Source organism: Aulonocara sp. 'chitande type north' Nkhata Bay, linkage group LG10 (assembly GCF_057382095.1).
Source record: "Aulonocara sp. 'chitande type north' Nkhata Bay isolate Kocher_YH1m ecotype deep benthic linkage group LG10, A_spYH_male_GT1.1, whole genome shotgun sequence".
Classification (NCBI taxonomy): Eukaryota; Metazoa; Chordata; class Actinopteri; order Cichliformes; family Cichlidae; genus Aulonocara; species Aulonocara sp. 'chitande type north' Nkhata Bay.
The window spans coordinates 12,895,475-12,918,278 of NC_141353.1; the positions used below are offsets into that span (position 1 = coordinate 12,895,475).

Here is a 22,804-nt window from a genome sequence, read left to right on the forward strand (position 1 = left end):
TATGCAGCAATAGCTTAAAAACAGATCTATGTAGATCTGTGAGTTCTAGAGTTAAAACAATTTAGAGATCGGTGGATATTTAGGTCATTTCACAGTCACCTCATGTTTTATACAGCATGACAATTCCAAAAAATGCAGTTTGTCAAATGGCCTCAAACTAAGTCAAACTCTAGCTAATAAGACGAAACTTTATAAAAATGAAATGGGAAGTGATTCATTTATTTATTTTTCTAACTCAGCCATATAGAGATATTGAGAGACGGGTGCCTTCGCTGGGTTGCAGCTCAGCTTATTCAAGTCATTAGGTCCACTTCCAACAAACACAGTTGGAAGTGGACCTTCCAACTGTGTTTGTGCTATTTGGAGCATTTGTAATGCAGTTGTCTGGCAAATCATGTAGCCCACTGTGTGGTTAATTGTACTAAAAACCCACTGAAAATGTCTATGCTTCAGGTTTGGTGAGTGAAATTCTAACCAATTATTTGTACCTGCAGTAATTAGCAGGTATTGGTGTCTGTGTTGGACCCATGTGGTGCCTGGGTGCTCTTTGCACTAATTGACATTGCTAGCTTAGATGATAACTGGCACTCGACTAGGGCTGGGCCATATCATACTGTTCACGGTAATACCGGTATAATGTTGGGCAAAGATAAGAAAATGAAATATCGCGATAGAATATGGGTAAAACGCGCAGGCGCAGTGCCTTTGTTTTCATACGCACATGGCGGAAAAAGCATGGCGGCGATGGAGAATGAGAAGGGCGAAAGTGGATCGTTGAATGAAACGGATGAACCAGAATTGGTTTGTAAAAATGCTCCAACTTCAGTGGTGTGGAACTGGTTTAGCTTTCGTCCGTCAGATACACAACAAAGCACTATTTTTGGTAGAGCATGCTAGCGGGCCGTTGTTGTTACCGTATTTTTTTTGGAAAATACGGCGCACTTAAAATCAATCCTTTAATTTTTCTGAAAATCGACAGTGCCCCTTATAATCCCGTGTGCCTTATGTATGAACTCTGGTTGTGTTTACTGACCTCGAAACGATTTTATGTACACGGCGCTCAAAAATCTGTCAAATGTTTCAGTAGGACTTTGCTGAGCTACGAAGCCGCACCGCGGCGTAATTGTCGGAGCATTACGGCTGTCATAGGCAGGCGCCTCGCGGAGTGATACGTACTGTGCTTCAACATAATGTTACCGTATTGTGTGTGTATAACCTCTTTTTAAGTTTTGTGCATATTACACATGGTTATGCTGAGGAAATGTCGGCCAGTTTCCACTGGAAACGCCTTTTGGTTAAACTGTCAGCAAGGAATTTGCATTTGCACTGTTACATTTTTATATAACTTTAATGCACATAAAAAAAAAACAGCTGCTTGTTTAAGTGAAAATACATTGATGTTTTTTGTTTTGTTTTTGTTTTTTGCACCAATAAAGTTGAGGAGTTGTAAAGTATTTTGTCTAGTGTGAATTATATCGTCAGTTATATCGTTATCGCAAATTTTCAAATGTATATCGTGATAAATATTTTTGGTCATATCGCCCTGCTCTACACTCGACCCTCTCCCTTAAAAGCAGGATCCTAAAAAAACAAACAAAAAACATATTGGTGATGACCACGATGCTGAAAGTGAACATCACAACCCAATGAGTGACATCATTGTGACTACAGTTGTCCCTCATATGGAGTTTTTTTTAAATTGTTTATGTTGACGTTTCAAGCTGTTGGTTGGACAGAATGAGCTGAGACATTTTTGTGTGTGTGTTGTTATTTTTTGATAATTTGTGAGTCTCTTGTTTAAATGATTGGCTGCACATGTAGTTAACCATTTGAGTGTTGTCTATAAAGTTTCTTTTAAACAAAGATCAGTCACAGATTAATGTGTTTACAGTGTCATTGGATATTATTGGAATGTTTTGACCTTACAATATAAAGTGCCTTGAGGCCACTTTTGTTGAATTGATTCCCCGGCAACACTGCCTCTCTGCAAAGAAGCCTAATAGGTTTTTGCCATACTTTCTTCCCCTTTCTGTACCTTTTAAGTAATGGACGCTGAAATAAATAAATAAATAACCAAATAACTGCATGGGATGCCAAACACTCCATTTGTGAGCTTTGAGGGATTAGTTAGACATTTGTCTATGTTTGGATGCCAGAGAATATTTGACTATCCTGGGGAAATGCTGTAGGCATGATCAGGCGGTGATGCAGGAGGATAAGAAACTAAAGAAGAAATGAGCTGCAGAACAATCAGAATCAATCCTCATTTCGTGAATTAGTCTGCTCTTCTTACCCAATGAAATGACCTTCATCAGTGCAAATCCAATTTGAGTCGCAAAGATTTTCATTTTCACTCTGACATTGCAGCAGTGGAGAACGAGGCATGGTGGGCTGGCAAAATCCATCTCGGAGGTGTGCGTGCGTGTGTGTTTGAGGGTAATGGAGTATGATTTTTATCTCCGTCCTCATGCCTCTGTCACTGTCCCTGTCCCTTTTGTTAATGCCATCAACACTCCCTTCATTTGTCCCCCCCCCCCCCCCCCCCGCTCTCTGTCTCTGTCTCTCTCTCTGCTTCTTTAAGTTTCATTTAGCAGTTAGCTCAGGCTAACAAGGTCAGTAGACTGAAATGGAGAATATCAACTTGAGCATTTGTAGTTTAATCTCAGTTGTTTGTTAGAAAGACCTGGACCATGCTGTCCTTTACCTCAAATACACCCAGAGATTCTGTTCCTTTGTAGGAATTGATACTTTGTCTGAGAAGATGGTCTAAAACGAGCAAACTTACCATTCATCAGTTGCAGTTAAAACAATAAATAAAAGTACAAAACTAACAGGACAATAAATATAATTTTCACAGGTCTGACAAATGCTGTTAACAACTTTGCCAAAATCAAATGTAACTTAAAGGTTATGAAATCATGATTTAATTTAAACATAATTGTTGTGGTATCATCAATCTGATTTACTCTGACAGCAGTCAAATGGGTACAGAGATTTTATATTCTGGCAAATGTACATGTTGAGCCCAGTACTTTACTTATGGTATTGCATTTTCTTGCTGCTTCTGGCCTGTTAAGGTCACTTTAGTCGATGCCGGTCAATATTAATTCAGTAGAGCTGCTCTGTGGCGGAGGGCTGAAGTCTGTACTGTGCAAATCCAATTTGCCATTTCCATTTCTATTGTGATTTTCTTTTATTGAAAAGAAATAAAGTTTAATGTTGACATGCGTAGGAAGGTAATTACAGGCATTCAGAGTGGTGGAATTTCCGTTCTCGTCTTTAAACACTACAGCAGTGTTTCGCAAACCCGGCTGGACAAATTTGTGGCCACCATCACACCGGTCGATGTTCAGCTTGCACTTCACAGTGTGGGTGAACAGGTAATCAAAAAGAGTCTGTATGGGGTCCTGGTACTAGCAGATGGTCTGCAGACTTTCACTGTGTGTGTGTTTGTGTCTGTTCAATATAAAGTAATGACATTTTTAAAGTAAATAGACTGTGCTGTCTGCACATGAGACTGGGACCCACGCTCTGGACAGATTGTTTTTAGTGTGCTACAACACTGAATTACGTTGACAAGGCGAAGACGGACCCACATTACAAAAGCAAAGAGGATCTTCAGTAGTGCTGGCTATCCACTTCATCCATCTTAAAAGGTTGACCGAGTCAGGTAAAGCATGAGATACTTAAAGACCTTTCAGGTAGTGATTGATCTGGAAATGGATCAGAATATATTTTTGTTTATTTTGTGGTTATTATCAAGAGATTGGGGTATTTTTGTCCCCCCTTTCTTGTACTTTATCCTCACTATAGAAGAACCATGTTATGGAGAGACACATTGACCCAAAAATAATGACGTTAACTGTGGTTCTGCACAGTTGCTACTCCTCTAAAAACCACAGTACTAAGAGCAGTGATGGGATTAACGGTGTTGCTTTTTTTCAGTAAGGAGTAATCTAAAGAATTACTATTCCTGTTGTTACAACGCCGTTACCGTTACTAACAAGAAAATGCGGTGCGGTCGCGTTACTATTTTTCAACAAACAGACGGTTGAAGCTGTGTTCAGCTTACTGCAGTTTATATCAGTTGCACGGAAGTAGCTGTAAGTAATCTGGGCGCTACAGCTTTAAGCAGCTGCGCGCGCTCCCGCGGGCGGCAATCACTGTCTGGTAGACGATCACTTTTTGGCACAACACCTGGGGCTAAAGGGGCAAAACAATCGCATGAGTGCTGCTGTTTGTCTGAGGAAGAATAAAGTAGTTGTGGTAAGCCAATCACATGACCACTTTAAGATGACAAAGCAACAAGGTGAGAGAGAGAGAGAGATAAAGACAGCAGAAAAAGAGAGAGAGCGAGTTTTGAGATGTGAGAGATTTGTGATGTTCAGCGTGTTTGGAGTGTGTAGTTACTGTGATGTCTTGTAGTGTTGTGGATAGTTTTGTGTTGCATCAGAACAATGAGGCGACTGCTGTCTGCAGGTAGAAACAGGAGTGATACACCTGCTGCTGTCAGACCTGCAGGTATCAGGCTGTGATGTTCTCCTTTATAGTGGACAAATTATTTTTTTGAAGTGGCACAAATAATTTGTGTGGCATCTTATTGAATGCAGAACAGCTGATTGTTCTGTAAATGGTTTGAAATGGTTATAAAAAAAAAAGGTCAAAGGTAAATGGCTGCAAATAACTTTGTTGTTTGCAAAACTTGTGCATAGGATTTTGAAATTGACAATTTATATTTGCATTTAAAGTTATGAAATATGATCCATTAAACATGTTTGTGGTTGTCACAGTAAAAAATATAACTTTTTCTACTCGGATTTTATGTTTTTTGTGTGATTTCTAGATCAATTGTGTTAATACAGTTTGTCAAAATGAAAACATAACTGTAAATTCAGACACGTGAGGTTGTGCTGAAAAGAATGATACCAAACAAGGGAAAGTAAATAGTTTTTAAAGGTGAAATGTAGAGGGAAAATCATAAGTAGTCAAAAATGGCCAATTATACCCTGGACCCCAGATATATAGATAGATAGATAGATAGATATATATATATATATATATATATATATATATAGATAGATAGATAGATAGATAGATAGATATATATATATATATATATATATATATATATATATATATATATATATATATATATATATATATATATATATATATATATATATATATATATATATATAGAGATAGATAGATATAGATTTTTTTTTTTTTTAAGTAACGCAAACGTTACTTTTCAAGTAATTAATTACTTTTAGAATCTTGTAAATCAGTTACTAACTCAGTTACTTTTCTTGAAGAAGTAACTAGTAACTATAATTAATTACCGTAATTGTCGGGCTATAAGCCGCTACTTTTTGCACAAGCTTTGAACCCTGCGGCTTTTAGTCAGGTGCGGCTTTTCTATGGATTATCCATGATTTTTGTCATATCGTAAGACGACTTGTTTTGTTTGTTCCGCTGTTGTACGGCACTACGTTGCCTGGCGGAAGGGCATGTGATCAGACACACAGTATCGGGTTCAAGAGAGGTATGTTGGTCACATGTCCATCCGCCAGCCAACATAGTGCCGTACAAGTAGCGCGATAAACTTGCAAAAAGCAAGTTATGCTCAACTCCACCGGTGGATTCTGACAGCGTGGAAAAGTGTGAAAACATCCACGATCACCAACGGATTTCGAAGGGCTGGACTGCTGCATGATGGAGAGGAGGACACCGCCACGGCCCTTCAGAGGGTGTTCGACTCTGACACTGACAACGAGGATTTCTTTGGTTTTGAAAGTGACAGCGAAGGAAAGAAGCTGAGAGTGGATGACGAAGCCACCCTGAGCCTGTTCATATCCAACACTGGAGAAGAGGACTTTGGTGGTTTTAGTGGGCAGGAAGATGGTGGTGAATGACTGACTTTTCTTCTTGTTAAAGCTGTGTCACTGCAACTGAGCCTAAAAGGTAGTCTGAATCTATTTTTCTGGTGTGCTGTAGGTTATTGTTATGTACTACATTTGTTACTCATTCATGAAGCACAGTACATGTTTCGTACTTGTAATTACTGCTACTTGTACATATACCTGAAAAGTTATGCAAATATGTACCCATAACTTGATTTTCAAAATATTAATAAAAGGGGTGTCTCCAAACAGCCATCTCTTTCCTGACAATTCGCTTTGTGCATATTCTCTTATAGAGCAGGGCGATATGGCCAAAAATATTTATCACGATATATATTTGAAAATTTGCGATAACGATATAACCAACGATATAATTGATGCGAGACAAAATACAACTCCACAACATTACTAGCGCAAAAAAACAATCTTCCATTTATTTTCACTTAAACAAGAAGCTGGTTTTTATGTACATTAAAGCTTTATAAAAATGAAACAGTGCAAATGCAAATTCCTTGCTGAAAGTTTAACCAAAAGGCATTTCCAGTAGAAATGGGCTGACACATCCTGAAGCATAACCATGTATAATATCCACTGAAGTTAAAAAGAGGTGCTTTGCAACATTAAACTGCAGTGTGCAGTACGTATTTTTCGGACCATAAGGTGCACAGGATTATAAGGCACATTAAGCGAAACAAAGCAGTCAGATAAATCAAACTTTATTAAACTCATTCTTCTTGCTTCCTCCACTTCTGTACCATTGATTCATTAATGTTGAATTCTCTGGCAGCTGCTCTATTCCCATGTTGTTGCAGTATATTAATGACTAACCTCGTATTGTGGATGGATTATCTCAGTTGTTCTCCTGACTGAAGTTTGGTCCGTTTACAGCATCCTGCCATGCGATTGCATTTGTCTCTAACTATCAGGAACTTTAACGTTAACTTTTATAAGTGGAAAAGTGTTAGTGTTCGTCCTCCAGCTTCACTGTTTATGTTATGCTAACATAGCTGTGTCGCTAGCGATCACGTAGCACATCATTATATACCAGCTAGCCCAACTTCAGTAACCCTACAAACGTCACTGCTGTTTAGTTTCCTGTCTTCATTTATGTTGGAAGTGATAGCAGAGCTGTACGTTTGATTTTTTTCAGAAATCTCTCAGTCAGAACATGCAATATCATGCTTAGGTAACTAGCGAAACTAGCGAGCTAACTTCCGCTAGCTTCCTGCTAACTTCTAACTCCGTTAAATGTAATAACTTTTGTTTTCATGGATGCCTGGAAGTTAAACTTTATAGTTACACCTGGTAAAGCAGCAATGCTGATCGTTTTATTAAAGATGAAAGAATTTATACAGTTTTTAACTCTAAGTGATGCTGCAGTGTTGTTTGACCTGAAGCATACGGAGTTTAGGACCCAGATTACTCCCAGATTTAAGAGCATCTTAGTCCGACAAATATGACAATAACAACGGCCGCTTGCATGTTCTGCAAAAAATGTGCTTTGTCGTGTATCTGACGGACAAACACCAAACCAGTTCCACATCACGGAAGTTGCACCATTTTTACAAACCAATTCTGGTTCATCTGTTTCACTCAACAATCGGCCATGTGCGTATGAAAACAAAGGCACTGCGCATGCGCGTTTTACTCCCATTCTATCGCGATATTTCATTTTCCTATCGTTGCCTAACATTATACCGGTATTACCGTGAACGGTATAATATGGCCCAGCCCTATTCTCTTACATATGATAAGTCAACATTGAAACACCTGCGGCTTTTAGTCAGGTGCGGCTAATGTATGTACAAAACAGGATTTTCCCCTGATTTTAGCTTGTGCGGCTAATATTCAGGTGCGCTTTGTAGTCCAGGAAATATGGTACTTTTTCAAAGTAACTTGCCCAACACTGCCAAATAGTCAAGGCACCTAACTGTAAACCCACAATTGTTAATCCCATGTTTCAATGAATGAGATGTTTAGTTTGGCTTTAGAGATACAGATAACTTTGACACAGGTGGTGCTGAATAGAGGAACTAATTCGGGAACGCCAAAGTCAGAGTCATAAATTCATAAATTCATTTCAGCCACTGGTGTTGGGGGTCTTGTCAAAGCTGATGGAAATGTGAATACTCCATGTAATACCATTTGGAGACCAACCAGTAACTGTCACTGACTTCATTTTTCAGCCCTCAGCCATGATGGGCTGCTAGAGTATTGTGTTGACTTTAAAGCTCATAAGAACTGAAAAAGTCCTGTTTGCCCAATATACTGTGTTACTGAAGTGATTTATGTTTCAGTTAATCACTGCATGCATTTTTCATTTCTCTAGCAAAATATAAAGAAATGAGGGGCATCTCAAGACTTTTGCACAGTACTGTGTATACGAAACGCTGATTAAATTATATGCCTGAATAAAATGAATTAAATATGTCCTCCCAAAACGGTTTTTTTTTCCTTCCACAAACAGATTTTTTTTTCTGCACAGCGGCAAAACAAAGTAGTTGCTAAGCAACTCAGGAGCAGCAGTGTGAGTAGTGACTGAGTCAACTCATTATCATTTTAAATTAAGTGTTTTGCAGCAACAGGGTTTTTTCTGGCTTTGAGTAGTGGCTCCCTGTTTGAAAGAGAATGGAATTCATTGTTTTCAAGAGGTCTTTGTGAATGTTCACGTGTGTGTTCAGTTATTTGTGAGAAACAAACACGACAAATGACCACGAAATGATGAATTAGAGGTTCCACAGAATCTGACAGATACGGAAGCTGAATTCAGTTTTATAATACAGGTATTAATTGGACATTCATGCATAGAATAATATGTCAGATGTATTCAAAATTGCGTATAGAATTAAGTGAAATGCCCTGTTTTTCTTTGGTGTGCAGTATATCTGATGATGCTAACCAAATGTGGATTTTGTTTTCAATTTAATTTTATATGAATCAAAGATTTAGCAATGTATAATAATATCCTACAGTCCAAAAACAGCTTTTTGATCTCATAGACAAAGACAATGTACTGTCAAGTCAGTCCACCATGACATTGGACAAAATCTAAACAAATCAAGCCATTAAAACTCAATTCCAAACATTAGAGGCTGTACAGGTGCAGTCATTAATACCATACACTAGGGCTGGGCAATATGACCCAAAATTCATATATCGATATTTTTTAAAAAACCTCTATATATCGCCCAGTCCTACCATACACTACAAATTATAATTGACTGTGAAGTCAATGACCAGTTCTTGAGGGGGAGGCTGCAATTGAAACAATCAAAAGCTGCTGATCCATTGACCTAGTCAAGCTAATTGATACGAATGGAATAGATGAGACTATCTTGAATGGGACATGGTTTGTTTCCATCACCTGAAGCATTTTAAAGCATCTGCACCTGAGATGATGTCGCCTGGCCTGGCGTACAGTGGAGTGCAACTGGCTCCCAGGCAAAATCAATAATTGTTTTATTATGTTTTATGCTTGTTATCAGTATAGTTGAACATACATGTGGTTGTTACCCTGCCAGATTAAACTTTAACTTGTGGTTAAGCGATCTTCATATTGACTAGCTTGCGAGATGTCAGTGCTGTCATTCCCAAAAGCCGCTGGGTTTCCTTCCACGCAACTCTGGGAAGAGTGTTTGTGTTTTCTCCCTCCGGTGAACAAGAGCTAACAATCACCACCCCATAAATCAGTGCCCACGCAGTGTCTACGCTCTCTTTGCTAAACTCACACAGTCTGCTGACCATACCCACCATCAGCACTCACACACAGACATGCAGCACTGTTTCTCTGTGCCCCTGCAGCTACTGTTGTTCACCCTTTGTCCTGTGATGAAAGTCTGTCTGGTGCATTTCACTTTGCGCTATTCCAGGGAAGCAGATTGTGTGTGCGCGTGTGCGTGCGCGGCAGCTTTGTTTGCTTCACTTTGTTTCCTCCAGCATACAGCAGTCACCAGTTATGGACAATGAACTGCACAAGCACAGTTATCTGGTCAGACAGGTCAAGTATGCCTGTGTGAAAGAATTATTCAAACTGTTGCAGAAAGCCGCGCTTTATCAGAACAAACGTAGGCAGGGGAAAACAAGAGCAGCGACCTCAGCTCATGTTTTTATGGCCTTTACGACGCTTAATGTGTGATTTAGGCTCAGTCTCGTTTCCATTTTAGTTTTTATCACTACGATCACAAAGCTGGTTGTTAAGGAGCAGTTACGCATTACGGTTTATATTCACCGTTACCACCATAATACATACTTGGACTAACGGTAAAAAAATGGAAAAGTGCTGCTGGTAAGAGGCAGATTAACTTCCATGTGAAATTTCTTTGATTTAATGATTAATTTAAGGGGAAAAAAGCCAAAGTTGGCAAGCGATCTCTCTGAACACTGATGGGACCTGAGATTATGGTCCAAGCCCATCATATCATCCATGCTAACCGCTCTAGACTCATAATTCACTAACAATAGTATCCACCTTGGTTGCAACAAAGACAAACGTGGTGTTTCAACATGAGAATGATTGGAAAATTAATTCTGTAGTCCTCAAATTTATTTTCCTTTTATACCCTTTGCTATTAATTCCCATACTGCTACAATTTAGATTAAAATAAAAATAAAGCTCTGAAATTCTGAGCACTAGTGTATCACTAGATAATAACTCTGGGCACAAATGCCTTGTAATGTTTCAGGAAATAGAAGGAAACGAGGCTTTTCTTGGATTTATAAGGCTCTCTGTGAGGTTATGTTCTCATCTGTCTTGCATTATTTCATAGTTCAATACAGAATATTCCCCGTGGATAAAACTTTTCTTTCTCTGCCCGCCTGCTCCTCCCGTTTTCCTCTTGTTGTTGTCGGTGTCCTGATGAGAAGCTGTTCGATATTTTACGTTCAGTTCTGCTGCAGGGAGAAGCTCCCACTGCACTCTGAGCTGAGGACTATTATGTTGTTTGGCACTGCTGAGCTTGTCATCCCAGTCAGTATTCTCACTGGTTCAGATGGGTTAATTGGTTTTGTGCTGTGAAGAGTGTCACTGGGTTGCCACACACACGTGGGGATGTGAAAAACACAGCTCTGGAGTGGGATAGAGCCGGAATTCTCTAACACACTTTTCTGTTTATTTAATCCTGTGTGCATTTAGCAAGTCACGGGATGTTCAAACCTGGCACTTTATGTGTGTGGCTAGCCTGGAAGATTTGAAGTCATTTTAATACTTCCTGTTGTATTCCAATATATGCTCAACTGTGCCTTTGTGTCTTTTAGGTCTCCAGTGATGGCAGGTGGACTGTTTGCTGTCGACAGGAAGTGGTTCTGGGAGCTCGGGGGATACGACACCGGTCTAGAGATTTGGGGAGGGGAGCAGTACGAGATATCCTTCAAGGTAAAAAAAACAAACAAACAAACAAAACAATTTAAAAAGAGAGAAGAGTGCACACAAGTGCAGTGTAGCGTCGAAAATAATCAATAAAATCACTTTGACGTCCGTGAAGAAAGCTGACTTGATTCCCAAGACGTGTTGGTCCTGGTTTAATGTTTGGATTCAGGCATTTCAGTTTGGTACTGAATATACTAAACCCAGGGTTATGAAGTGTGTGTGTGTGTGTGTGTGTGTGTGTGTGTGTGTGTGTGTGTGTGTGTGTGTGTGTGTGTGTGTGTGTGTGTAAGCAGAAAATGACAGCACTGAAACCTCAGTCATGCTTGTCACTGACTCATGATCTTGTAAAAATTGCTTTTTTCCTATTATTTAAAAATTTGTATCCAAAAGTCACATGACTAATAAGTCATAATAAAACTGTATAGAAGTGATGACATCATTCTTGGCAAAGAAATTCATTTGAAATTGAGATTACAGTGTTGAATCATTCTCTAGTATTTTGGTGCAAAATCTCCCTTATGCATTCAGCTGGGTTGAGATTTAGAGACCATGAAGGTCAAATTGCATAATTCACATCATTTCATAAACCTCAAGCCATCCAGTGAGCCCTGGTGCCCTCGGATTACCTGTGTCCTGTTTCGTCATAGGATAAAGATGATCACGCTTCTAAGAGGACCCAAAATGCTTGCTGTCAGAGCGCCTCAGAACTTTTATGGTTTTCTTGTGGAATTCCTTTGACCTGCCAGTTTTTAACAGACAAGTCAAATCATCCATTAGCAGGAAGCAGTGGTGATTCAGGAGACTGGGGTCAGTAAGAAAACAACAGTTAGACTGTATGCTGTCTAGCTTTTTGCACATCCTCTAGCACTGAGAGTGGGCAGAGGAAGTGGTAGAAAGTATAGTCATCTGCAGTGACTCAGTGTTGCTGTCAAAGATTAAAGCCGAATAAGCCCAAAATCACCAACAAGTATATGAAATACTGTTTACTGATTCAAGGTTAGCCTGTGAAGGGGAAAAATTTGAAGTTCATGTGAGTACTGACATACTCAGAAAGCAGACACACTGGAAAAAAGAGGCTGTCAGGAGAGAATACGTGTTCATGGAGATATTGTCAAATTTGATGAAAATCAGAGAGCAGAGTGTTCAGAGGAAATGGGAACAGTAATGGCAAGGTGCAACAAAAGGAGAGGGTGGGGGGGATAATATCAGAATCAACAGGAAAGACCACGTCATTGTCACTAAATTGAGAATTGGTTACAGTCACTTCAAGAGATGTCAATGTCAGGAAAAGAGACGAAGGAGAGAGCTTGTGAAGAGAAAAGAGGCGAGAACAGGTTAGAATGCATTAGAAAGCAACTGGACTAAATAAAGACTGCAATAGAAATGGGCAGACCTGGATGAGGAGAAGATAGTTGCACAACTTAAATTGCTGTAAAGCTATTAAGAAAAGAGGTCTTGTTGCTAAGTGCAGGAGTAAATGAAACATTTTTCATTTTTCCTGAACCACCTCCTTCTTAATAAGCGCTTACTGATTTTAATGCTCATATGCTCAGCATTACTATATTTTGACATTAAACAGCTTTTAAAGAATTTTGGTCCCATGTGCTTCCCTCTCTTTGGTTTTCCCCGTATCTCTTTAACTAAGCAGCTAAAAGACTTGTAAAGCAAATGGTGCTTCCCTCATTGTGGTTTCAACTCATGAGCCAAATATAATCTGTTGCATCTACGACTCTCCACATTAATCATACTCAGAAGTCCCTATTAGATTATGTTTTTGTCTGGTACTTCACCATGAATTATTCTACAACACAGCCATAACTGCTTGCGACTTGGCCAGTATGTTAAGCAGTGGTCTCCCCCTCCTCTCTGCGTGCGCCGGACAGACAAAACGGCCCGTCACAATAATTGAATTCTGGTTTGAATGAGTAAGGACTTTTGTCGTCTCACTCAATTAGACACAAAGGCCACTGCTGTGTAGTTTGATGAAATTGGACATATGCTCCTGTGTGATAGTACTGCGATTGTTCCTTAGAGTGAAATTTCCAGCACAGAGGCATTGTTGTTTATACAAATTGAACACCTAAATCTAATTTTCCATCAAAACAGTTTTACTTGTGACTGCCTCTTCATATTAACATAATGCCATTTTGCTATTGATACGGAATAAGAGAAATTTTAACGTATGCCTTGCATGAAATGTTGCCTATGTGAAAAGTTTTACTTTCACATAGGCAACATTTATGACCAAAGGGAAAAAAATATATATTTTTTACATCATTATATACATAGATTTACAAATTTATTAGAGCATCTGTCATAAAAACAAGGGAACACTATTAGTTAGTATACTATACAGAAATATTTCAAACATGTTTAAGACTAAAATTGTTACTATTTATTATATAAAACCAACTGAGTTCATATTCTTGTAACTAAACTTGAGCCAGCATACTGGATGTCTCTGAGAAGTTGGAAATTAATCAAGCGTAATCTACTAAAACTGATTTTTAGATGAGTAAATAACTAATCTGGTCAAATTCATGGATAACAACAATTTTGAGCTTTTGCAAACTGCTGGATTAGTAAAGAGCAATATTGTTAGTTTAGGACAACCGTGGCATACATTTTAGATGGTGGTAATAATTTTGTAAACCAGCGGTCCACAACCTTTTTTGTGGCACGGACCGGTTTATGTCCGACAATATTTTCATGGACCGGCCTTTAAGGTGTCGCGGATAAATACAACAAAATAAAACTAGTACCGGTACCGAAAAAAAGATTTATTCATAACACACGTGAAAAGACCCAGGAAAACAGAGCTAACGATAAAAACGATAACAAAATAACGCTGAAAACCGATAAAAACCCTGAAAATTATACATTTCACACCTGAGCCTCAACTCTCGCGGCCCGGTACCAAATGACTCACGGACCGGTACCGGTCCAAGGCCCAGGGGTTGGGGACCGCTGTTGTAAACGCAAAAACTCCTTGACAAATGCCAAAAAAAAAAAAAAATAGTCAAAGCATCCATCCATCCATCCATTCGCTTCCGCTTTTCCTTTTCAGGGTCGCGGGAGCCTATCCCAGCTGTCATAGGGCGAGAGGCGGGGTACACCCTGGACAGGTCGCCAGTCTGTCGCAGGGCTAACACACAGGGACAGACAACCATTCGCACTCACATTCACTCGCACATTCACACAATGGCAATTTGGATTTTCCAATTAACCTATCCCCACAAGCTGCATGTCTTTGGACGGTGGGAGGAAGCCGGAGTACCCGGAGGGAACCCACGCAAACACGGGGAGAACATGCAAACTCCACACAGAAAGACCCCGGCCTGATGTTGGAATTGAACTCAGGACCTTCTTGCTGTGCGGCAACAGTGCTAACCACCGTGCCACCGTGCTGCCCTGCCCTGTAGTCAAAGCATGCATTGATTTATCTCTAAGACTTTAATTCTGTTGGTAGAATATATATTTACATTATTATATTAGCATTAGTTCAGTCAAATAAATAACCATTTTTTCCACATCTCCACAAGTTTTTGGTTAGGTTCCTGAATTTCTTTCAGTGCTAAACATAAGCTGATACTATAATTTTGCATCAATAATCTCTTTGACTTATTTGCCCAGTTGCTCCGGTTGTCCGTAGTTGCTTTGCAGACCTCAACTTGTCTGCAAACACTCACCAACTACTGGCCAAGCAGCAGTGGAACATGAGAAACACTTGAAATCACTCTGGTCAGTGTTCGCAAACAAGCTGGTGTCTTTCACGCAACTAGATGCAAACTTGGTCGCCATGATCACTTGCAGATCTCTGGGCCTGAGTGATGGAGGCCTAACAACTTAATGTCATCATACAGAGCCTAATCATGGGTTCTTTCATTTGCATCAACATCTCTTTGACTATAAATTTGTAGTTGCAGTTAAATGCTATCAAATGCAAGTTCAACACTTACCTTTTATCTATTGGACGTCACTACGGAATGACAAGAAAAATACTCCAGCTAAATGACGCACGAGCAAATTCAAAAGCACAATAATAATATACAGGGAGAAGCTAAACAATAAGGCAAAGGGTTGCTCTTAGGAGTGGTTGATCCATATGAACACTAAGAAAGGTCAAATGTTAAAAATAGTGCTGTCATCTCATTAAAATGACGTTTATGAGCTAACTGCGCTAACGCGTTGACACCGTGCAGCCCCACACGCGGGGCGATCTGCAGTAACTCTCTAACAGAGATTTGCCGCATTAATGCGGTTATGGCATTAACGTCATGTTAACGAGATTAATGTTGACAGCACTAGTTAAAAATAAAAATCCTTCAAAGATAAAGTGGTTTAGTCTTTTGTTACTATTACATTACAGCGCTCCATGTTTTAGAGCCGCTGCATGCAGGAGACTGCAGCCTCATTGTTCTTGATACCGGTCAGAGGCTTGTAACAACCGCAATCAGTCGGATCACATGGTTGTATTACAAAACCTGTTTTTAAACAAACAAAATCATAAAGACTTTGTTTGATTCTAGCTATGCTACCATGTAGCTACAGCCAAGATAACTGCCACGTTTCTTACAAAATGCTGTTGTTGTTTCGTTCTTCTGACTGCTATCCTAGCCGTCGGTTATCTTTTTCACCTCAGTTCCTCTTTGTTCTTTTCAAGCTTGACTCTTGTCGTTGTTGCCCTCCCAGTTCTGTACATGGGTCTAGGTGTGGCTGTTGTGCCTTGGTTCATTTTAAAAAAACACAGTTCATTTGAATTCTGACATGAGCAGCATCAAAACTTGCTGCTGATCAGCAGATGAAGAGCTGTGGTTCAGTTTTCAGTTTAGAGGTGGTCTAAAAACAAATGTAGGAGGAAAAAATATATGAACTCACAACTTTAAACCATTTGCTGGCTGATGAACACTGCTGCCCGGCTGACAGCTGTGAAAGCTTGAAAGGAGTTTTATGAACCACACACACATTTTCTGTGCATCAGGCTTTACTAGCAGACACCATTCATCTTTAAATAAATGCGCCGTTCATTTTTTGCTTAATTGGGCAAGCAAACTCTGCATGAAAGGTTAATGGATTTAGTGACTAAAGCTTTGAGTTGGTAACAGGAAGATTGAGAGATTCTTGGGTGAGATTAGTTTTATTTGGACTAAAAAAAGAGACTCATTCTTCCATCATACTGTTGTTGCTATAGCGTTTCCTTCCCTCTTTGTCCTTTTAAATGAAAAGACATCAAAGCCCTTCAAGAGACATTTGCAATGCTGATTTGTTAAAAATAATTTAAGAGCTACATTGCTTTCATCCATGTTTACTCGTTTGCATTCTTTTCCCGGGTCTTTTTTGTTGGTATGCTAGATTTCTTGGCATCTTCTCCTAAAAAAACATCGATCCGTAGCACCACTGCAGTTGGAGTGCAGAGCCAAAATATCTTCTTAATACATTAAGAAGGATTCCCTTTCTCTCATTAAGGTAACCATTCCTCACTTTACTTTTCAGATGTAAGTTAGTGCCAAAAGTCAGGTATAATCAGATTGATTATGTGTATGGAATTAAATTATTATGCCAGTGTAATTGCATTCTATAATTTGTTTTTGAAAGGAGCTATATAAACAAGATGGTACTTTAAAAGGACACAGCTTTTAAAGCTGCTCTGGGCCGCCGTGCTGTGGTTTCTGGTGTTCATGTTTTGAGGCGAGCAGATTGTAGAGGTTGAGGTGTTAGAGGTGAGTGATAAGACTTTTAATTTAATCTGACTGCCACTGAACCCGAGCTCTTGATCCCTCCTGCGGTGGGGCGCCCCTGTTATTAAGCTCAAGTGCTTCAGTGCAGGGATAAAGGGGATGGAAGGCACCAGTGCAGCAGGTCAGACTTTTCCCCCCTACAGCACAGTGTGGAGAGGGTAGATTCAATCTCTTATTTCCCCCGATTCTGTTTGTCCAAGCTGGAGCGATGCAACAAACTTGACAAGGAGTAATTGAATTGAAATAGCAGCCAGCTGATGTCCACTCTGGAGAATCGGGAGGGGAATGAGAGTATAACAACATTCAGGTGGGAAATTATAATTTTGCTCTCGTTACTATATGCCTGAGCTTAAATACAGCCTCTATCTTCATCACCAGAGAGGTTTCTTTCAGAAAATGTCTTGACCTTCAGCCGAAGGCAAGGAAGACTTTTCTAGATTAAAGTGTCTGAATTTCAAATTGTATAAAGACAGCATATTATGACTGTTATATCATCAGACGTTCAGGCTTCAGAGGTTCAAGTCACGACAGAAGTAGGAGGAATGCAAGATTTAGGCGGATATGGAGGACAGTGTGCTGTAAAGGTCATGGGAGGTTTTGGTGGAGATCTCATATAAAGTACACTCAATAAAATCTTACATAAATCTTAAATCCTGATTTAAAGTAGATGTATTTTAATCTGGCTTTTAGACAGATTTTGATCTTCTTCCCTAATCTCCTGAAATGCTTTGTCCATAATATTCATAATCAACTAGTATGTAAGCCTTAAACTGGCTAAACGGGCCAAATATTTATTGGTATTTCATTCACTGGTATTGATGTTAGTTTTCTAAGGTGCTATGAAAATGAGTTACACTAGTTTGTTTGGAAGAGCAGATTTTTGCATGTCTATATATAGACGAGAACACCTCTACAACCCACATGTCCCATCCGATCTCCTTAACTGGAACATCTAATTCCCAGTAGCTTGTGGAGAAGTCAGCAGCACACATTTCTAAGTAACATGTTGTAGCCTAAACACATCTGTATTGGATATTAGTTTGATCGTTATTGTGCAGCACACTGTGTTAATGTTTCAGCTGAATCTTTATTAGTTTTTTTTCTTGCATATTTTATCGACACGTTTATCTGTTAGTCAGATTGTGTTTGTGCATAATTGAGACTTAGATTAAGATCAGACTACATTTTATGGTTGATACCAAAACTCTGATAATTAGGTGGTAATTAATTAATAGGTGGTAATAATTAATTTCTTTCAACTGTTACACGTCTGCATCATTCAGCTAAATAAAAAACGGGTTGACATCAACAGCACACTGAGAGAATAAATTCAAAGCTTGTAATGTAAAAAAGATAATCCCGAACTCTTTGGGGTCAAAAGTTCATATAGTCAAACTTTTGACCCCAAAGTCTTCTCATTAATTTAAAGTGTCTAATCACTTAAATTCTAGTTTTAAATTACTAGATTTTCACACCCTGTAGACTTGAAAGGTAGCTCTGCTTTTGCTAAGTAGCATACCAAATCCAATTTGAGTCTTTGTCATTTAGCTAAGCATGATTGACTTGTCTCATTCTCTTCGGTGTAATTTCCTCTCTTTGGTCTCTGAAAAAAGTTCATGTGTTTCTAGATTGCACAAAGTTCTATCACCTCTGCAGTCCTTTATAAAATAGGATCCATATCTGTAGTTCTTTGAAGTTTTCAACTCTTTGTGCTACTTGAACCTGCTGCTTTTGTTCCTCTCTCCAGGATTTCATGACCAAGTCAGCATACCTTGCACCCCTGTGCGTACCCTATACAGTCCCTACCCTTCTTCAGTTTAAAGGTCCCTCTCCTACTTCTCCCATTTATCCTTTTTTTTCCTTTTATGTTTTGACCTTGTCTACTCTCAGTTGCTTTTTCCTGGTCGTGTCTTCCCACATTTTGTCTTTCTCACATAGTTTCTGTTTCATCTCGGAAATGTTAACCTCATCTGCCCCTCTCAATTCCAGGCTGTTCAGTTACACAAATTCACTCTCAGATATGATCTTTATCACTGCTGAGTCCCCGTCTCTCTCTCTGTAGGTGTGGATGTGTGGTGGTCGGATGGAGGACATTCCTTGCTCCAGGGTTGGGCACATCTACAGGAAGTATGTCCCCTACAAAGTTCCTGGTGGTGTCAGCCTTGCCAGGGTAAGTCTCAGATCTGTCTTAAGCATTATGGGAAAGCTTGATGTTCTCCATTTCTGGTGCCTTGTATTTGTTCAGTGACCTCATGGTGAAATGTCTTGCCTTGTGCAGAGGTGTCGGTTAGGAATTTCTCACCTCAAAAACCCTTTCTTCTCTTTACTGTCCAAACAACAAAAGCCAATGCGCTTTGGAGCGCCACAAACATAATAACCAGTCAGTCTAGGTGGTGCTGAGCAGAGTGTAATGAATAACTACACAAAGTAAATGCAAAGGAAATCCATTAGTTTCTTTAATATGAAAGGAAACAAAATCCGAATCAGGTTTAAATAACTAAATATCAGTATCAGTCTTAATAATGCTGCATTGGTTGGGCTCTACAGATGTTGTGTGAAAATCTATAATGTGTATGACTTCAACTTTGGTCTCTAGTGTGAGTGTTAAACTCCTTCCAACCTCCAAAAGTGGATTTCTTCACGTCTCCGTCTACGCGCAATATTGATGTGTATTTGGACACAACTCGGTAAACAACAGACAGACAAAAATCGTGATCAGGGACATTAAATGTTGGGCCATCGCATAAAAACTGTTACACTGATTTGTGTTTTTGTGCGTGAATGTATTAAAAGTTGCAGCTATTTCACAAACCCTGCTTTCGAACTCGGTTGACATGCATGACCTCCACCTGTTTCTTCATTTAACTCCATCATCTCAAAGTTCTTCATTTAAGTCTCTCAGTGAAATGGGGGAATGATCGTTGCCATGCACACACAAACATCAGCAGCCTGTGATTACTGCACTGATGGTGGCAGTTGGATACTTTTAACACATCGCTCAACCCTTCCTGGGAGGTTGCAGAAGCATTAGCATTAACAACTCTTATCTGTGACTGGGCGTAAAAACCCGATTACTATCCAAAATCTACCATCTACTCAATACTGAAGGCTAGCATTACATGAAAAGACCACTGAATTGCAAGCCGCTGTGAGTGTGATGCAGGCTTTTAGCAGCTTTTGTTTCCTTTACTTTGCATTTCTAAAAGTTGTCACCTACACACACAGCATACAACTTAGGGGAGCTAATTATGAGAAAATTCTTTCTTTATTCCATGGCAGCTTTAACACTGTGAAACAGTATGAGAAGTGTTAAAAATGGCTTTCTGGCCTGTAGCTGAACATTATTCATTATGCATGACTCAGCCTCATTCTGACACCTGGCTCTGTTTGGCTCAGATGAATATGTAATTAATCCCTTTGGCCTCGGTTTTTGCCTTCTTGGTCTGACCATTAGCCCCACAGTGAGGCTGTATTGAATACTGATAGCAAACAAACAGGCTGGTTTTAACAGTATAAAAGTATTGACTGTACCTGGGGCTGTTATGAATCTGGTTTTTGTTGATTTCTCTACTAGTTTACAAAGAATCAAATAATAATACAGGTTTTTATTTACTACTGACTTGCCCCATTAGACTAGATGAATTAGCGCGATCTTAGGTCAAGATAACTCTGAACACCAAAGGCTCTTTTTGTACCACACAGTGATGGCTGAAGTCACTGACCAACTGTTGTATTTCATTTTAATTTTTAATTTTGGTATTAGCTGGTATATTTTATTTTGGCCATGGCTTATTGTAAAAATGTAAATAATATAACAAAAAATCTTCATGTTCGGCATGTATGGCTCTTCATTTATATCTGTTTTCAAACACACCTGATAGAAGATCTGACGGAAAAAATGTTAGGAAGAGTGGAGTGTGTGTGTGTGTGTGTGTGTGTGTGTGTGTGTGTGTGTGTGTGTGTGTGTGTGATCTACAGAGCTTTTTTTGTATGTCAGCTTGGGGGGAGAAAAGATTGGCATTTTCTTGTTTTGTTTTTTAGTATATTTTTTTTCTCCACATGTCATTATCATGTAAGTCATTTTTAAAATGACTTACATGATAATGACACAAAGCGCTGTCACACACAAACAGCACTTTAAGATTTACCTCTGTTTTGTGGACCTTAGTTATCAGTTCAGCTCTAAAAGCATAAGGTTGGTTAGCACAATTTACAAAGTGCTCTTAAGCTGTTATTTTTTGTTTTGTTTACTTTTTATTTGTGATTTTTCTTTTTTTAAACATTGGTGTGAAAAACACTGACCAGTGTTTAATAGACACTGAATAAAATCCTTATATAAGTAAATACTTACTGTACATGGCTGGCAAATTTGAGAGTGCCCAAGTCTCATTACTATATATATACACATGTTCACTTCCACGGACATGACCCCCTCCAAATGACAGTAACAATCACTGAGCGTATTTTGGATCATTTGTGTTGTCCAGACTCTTCAGTAGGGACTGGGGGAAAAAAACAACAACAACTACAAAGAACTGCTTCTGTATATTTTATAATGGATTAGTTCTAAATTTATGAAGATAAATTTAGAAGTTCAAAATTTATGAGAATGTGTCAGTTGTTTTGGAAAACATAACTTCAAATATATCCTCCAACAAAACATTCAGAGAGATGGAGCTAGATGTTTATTTCTATATATCATATCAAAATAAATCAAGTCAACTCGAGCTCTAGTATGATCAGCAAAATGATGGAAAATTTCATTTAGCAGCACAAGTATAATGTTGTGTGAGGAACACAAATCAATAGATTAGTGCAGGGGTGTCAAACACAGCAAACATAATCACGTAATCAAACAGCCCATTGCATGACTTTGCAAAGTGTGAAAACTGCCAAGGAGGGCATAAATTTGCATTTTTAGCTGCGTTTTTGGCAGTTTCACAGTCGTCTTACTAACAGACATTTCTTATTTAAGATCATATTTGGACTTTATGTACCCCACCATGTAAAATGAGTTTGATAGCGCTGGATTAGAGCTTCGACTATTTCGCAAACATTCGACTTGTGCAAATCCACCCCTCTATCCCTCTGCTCACTGAAGCATAAAGTTCTCCTGCAACATGCAGGAAGACAGCAGACGGCTAACAATTCATAACCCCAAAATGTTAAATGTCACAATGTGACACCATAATATAAAATAACCAATCAAAACAGCAGGAGGTGGAAAAAGTTTAAGATTTTGTGTGGTAAAATTGCTGGGGGGGCGGGGTTGTCAATCTGATGATGTGCTCTGGCTTTGTGGGTAAATAGGGCATAAACTTAAACCACTATTGATTTCCCTTAGGTGGCTAAAATCCATTTTGTTGCTGACTGTGTCGTCAACAGTCCATGACTTTAGTTCCGGTGCCGGTCAATGCTCCCGTCTGCTTGGCAGCTTGACACCACCTGCTGTTGATGACACACTGTTTGTGGCTCTCACTTCAAAGCAACTGAACCAACCCCAACTGAGTAAAAAGAGTTTTCCCTCCATCCACCCTTTTCCCCCCCGCCACTTTTATCAAACTTAGGGTTGCAGGGAGGCCAGAGTCTGTCCCAGCTCCCATAGTGTGCGAGGCGGATACACCCTGGAGCAGTCACCAGTCCATCAGAGTGCCTTAACTGTTTCAGTTTTAATAGTAGAGATCTGCTGCACAAAATCCAGAATGTATATCTAGACATGCAGAACTAACGGACTGAAGAATTCCCTTAACAGGACTCAATAAAGACTTTGGTTTGTGTAAGGATTTAGTCATGGCTCA

The 22,804-nt window shown here is 39.3% G+C and overlaps 1 protein-coding gene across 1 annotated transcript in view; it reads left to right on the forward strand.

Moving 5' to 3' along the window:
* The window catches only part of LOC147320357 (polypeptide N-acetylgalactosaminyltransferase 10-like), a 124,161-nt gene that overhangs the window by 84,497 nt on the left and 16,860 nt on the right, over positions 1-22,804 (forward strand). The window contains exons 7-8 of the mRNA XM_086308265.1: positions 11,157-11,274; positions 19,069-19,176. Of these exons, the coding sequence (XP_086164391.1) occupies positions 11,157-11,274; positions 19,069-19,176 (226 nt within the window). The remainder of the gene's footprint in view (positions 1-11,156; positions 11,275-19,068; positions 19,177-22,804) is intronic.